Below are 2244 nucleotides of genomic sequence, written 5' to 3'. Positions count from 1 at the left end.
AGTTCGTAAGTTCAGCATAAGGCAATACACCATAATTCAGAAAGATGAGAGAATATAGGCCTTACCAAAATATTGCTCATTTTGATACGGGTACCTCAACTTTCAAAATTTTGTTTTTACTACCTCGAACTTGCTGGTCTTTTGGTTTCAGAAGGTTTTATCGCGCGAGCTCGGTTCGGACTTAACAGTTTCCGTTAAATAGATAACAACAAAAGTTTTTGTTAGATTAAAAAGTACTCCATCTAAAAAATGTACTTAGGTTTGCAGTGCTAATAGTTAAACCAAACACTCTGCGAGGTCAGATCATAAAACAAAAAATTATAATGTTTCAAAATGCACCATAGCTCAAGTGAGATCCATCTGTTTTCATCTCTAACAATAACTTGGCAAAAGCGACAACACTGTGAAAGAACATCAAATAAGGCGATTTGGTTAATGTGAGGCATGCATGAACAACAATTCAACGGTTATGTATCATCAAAACAAAGGGTCGAGTCACTTAATTCATAATTTACATAATTTAGAGTCGGAAACATGCTTATTTCATAATTGAGCAATACCTTCAGTAAAATTGGAAATATGCAACCAGATGCACTGCAACATTTAGAGTTGGAGGTGACATGATATTCAATATCGCCTCTCAATTTTCGTTCTCCGATTGCTCCTTCCGAATGGAATAAGAGAGGCAACCGAACTTCTCCATGAGATCATTCAGTACCAGCGGGCAACTTTTCTTCAGGTGCTCGAATCCATCAGTAAGCATGACGGCAATAAGCACCTCAGGGGAGGCAACAAACTCGAGGCAAGCAGCCTTGAGTCGGTCACAGCGGTGCTGTTCTGCCAAAGCCAAGGTGGTCGCCACCGTGCCGACGTCGACTTGCTTGCATAACTTGTCTTCGCATATTAGCCTCAGCCTCTCTAACCCGTACCGATCTGCAGCAGCGAGCAGATGCTGAGCCATTAGAGCTGGAGACTCCTTCGCGAGCTCGTCGGTCAAATCAGGCAGCGAGTCCGAATAGATGAAATGAAGCAACGCCTTGAACACCGCCGCTTCCATGTCTTCGATCTTTATGCGCTGCATACTCTTCTCCTTCATCGGGCCGAGAAGCTCCGCTTTGAAAACCGGTGACCGCGCGGCGAGAAGCCACCGATGCGCCGCGAAAGTCTCTCCCACGACTTCAAACGCCAAGTCGGACCCCTCTCCGCTCTCCAACAGCTGCAGGAGATGCAGATGTAAGTCGGACGGCGGCGGCGGGGGGACTGCCAGAGCAATAGGGACTTCCAGCCGGGGCTCTTTTATCATGGTCAAAGTGCCCTGAACTATGAAACAATCATCTTTAAGATACAGGGACGTCTCTAGATCGGCTCTGCGCATAAATCGACTGAAACCCCAGCATGCTCGCGGCCTGGGAAGCTGGGGGACCGTTGCTGGGAGATCCGCGGAGGCTCGGTCGAACGAGGGGATCCCTGTGGTTCAACAGCGCGATCTTGTATTGCGCTTTTATGTCCTGGCTTCCAGGCAGCATGACGAACAGAGGAATTAAGTCTGCCATCTCCTTGTGATTGGCCGCACGGCGGTAGCACTGGATGGCCAGTACGAATCCGCGACGGCGAAGGCGGTCGCGAGTCGTAGCGCTTACCGGGCCGATCCCTTCAGTTTAGGGAGTAGCCGCGAGATCTTATTGAACCGGTGGGATCCGCTCACCGCCTCCGCCACCAGCGCCGACGAAGAGGAAGAAGAAGCAGCAGCAGCCATGGAGTAAAATAGTTTATTGAGCTCAGAGGAATACAAATCCCAAATCCCCAAATCTATCTCTCCACAATCTGAGCAACAAAAATAAGTAAACTAATATGTGAACAGAATATTAGTAAACTAAACCCTAGCTGCTATTCTCCAAATCATATTTCACTTACCTTGTATCTATCTCTCTTCTTGAAGCATTTCCTTCTCTTTCTCCTCCCTCTCCTTTACTTCTCTCTCTATCTTTGCTGCGAAGGTATCAACCCTCCTCCTCTACATGCTTTTTCTTCTCCTCCTCTACTACGACTATCCTCTGTATTTCCTTACCGTACATTCCTTTATACTCTCTCTTCTTTTCAATTTGTGCCTATATCTGTTGGTGAAAACTCAAAATTTTAAGTTTGAATTTATTTTATTTGCACTTTGATGTTTTATTATTTCTTATTTATTATTTATTATTTTATTTATTTATTACTTTATTTATTTTATTTAATTTAATTATT

General features: G+C 44.7%; 1 protein-coding gene across 1 annotated transcript; it reads right to left on the bottom strand.

The window, feature by feature from the left end:
• Positions 1–404: 404 nt before the first annotated feature.
• LOC109705340 (BTB/POZ and MATH domain-containing protein 2-like) lies at positions 405–1553 on the bottom strand. The gene is made up of 2 exons (XM_020226076.1): positions 1514–1553; positions 405–1467 (listed from the first exon to the last, which is right to left on the bottom strand). The coding sequence occupies exons 1-2, from the start codon at positions 1551–1553 to the stop codon at positions 641–643; spliced, it is 867 nt and encodes a 288-aa protein (XP_020081665.1). The 3' UTR covers positions 405–640.
• Between the last annotated feature and the right edge of the window lie 691 nt (positions 1554–2244).

The sequence above is a fragment of the Ananas comosus genome, unplaced genomic scaffold (genome assembly GCF_001540865.1).
Source record: "Ananas comosus cultivar F153 unplaced genomic scaffold, ASM154086v1, whole genome shotgun sequence".
In the NCBI taxonomy this organism is placed as follows: Eukaryota; Viridiplantae; Streptophyta; class Magnoliopsida; order Poales; family Bromeliaceae; genus Ananas; species Ananas comosus.
Note: the sequence above shows the minus strand (reverse complement) of the source record. Positions and strands in the feature narration are given on the sequence as shown.

Excerpts from the sequence above, each read along its gene's own strand:
- LOC109705340 (XM_020226076.1), bottom strand. The coding sequence starts at position 1,553 with ATGGCAGACTTAATTCCTCTGTTCGTCATGCTGCCTGGAA. Across the intron at positions 1,468-1,513 it reads GTTCGTCATGCTGCCTGGAA|GGATCCCCTCGTTCGACCGA; the intron begins GCCAGGACATAA and ends GTTGAACCACAG.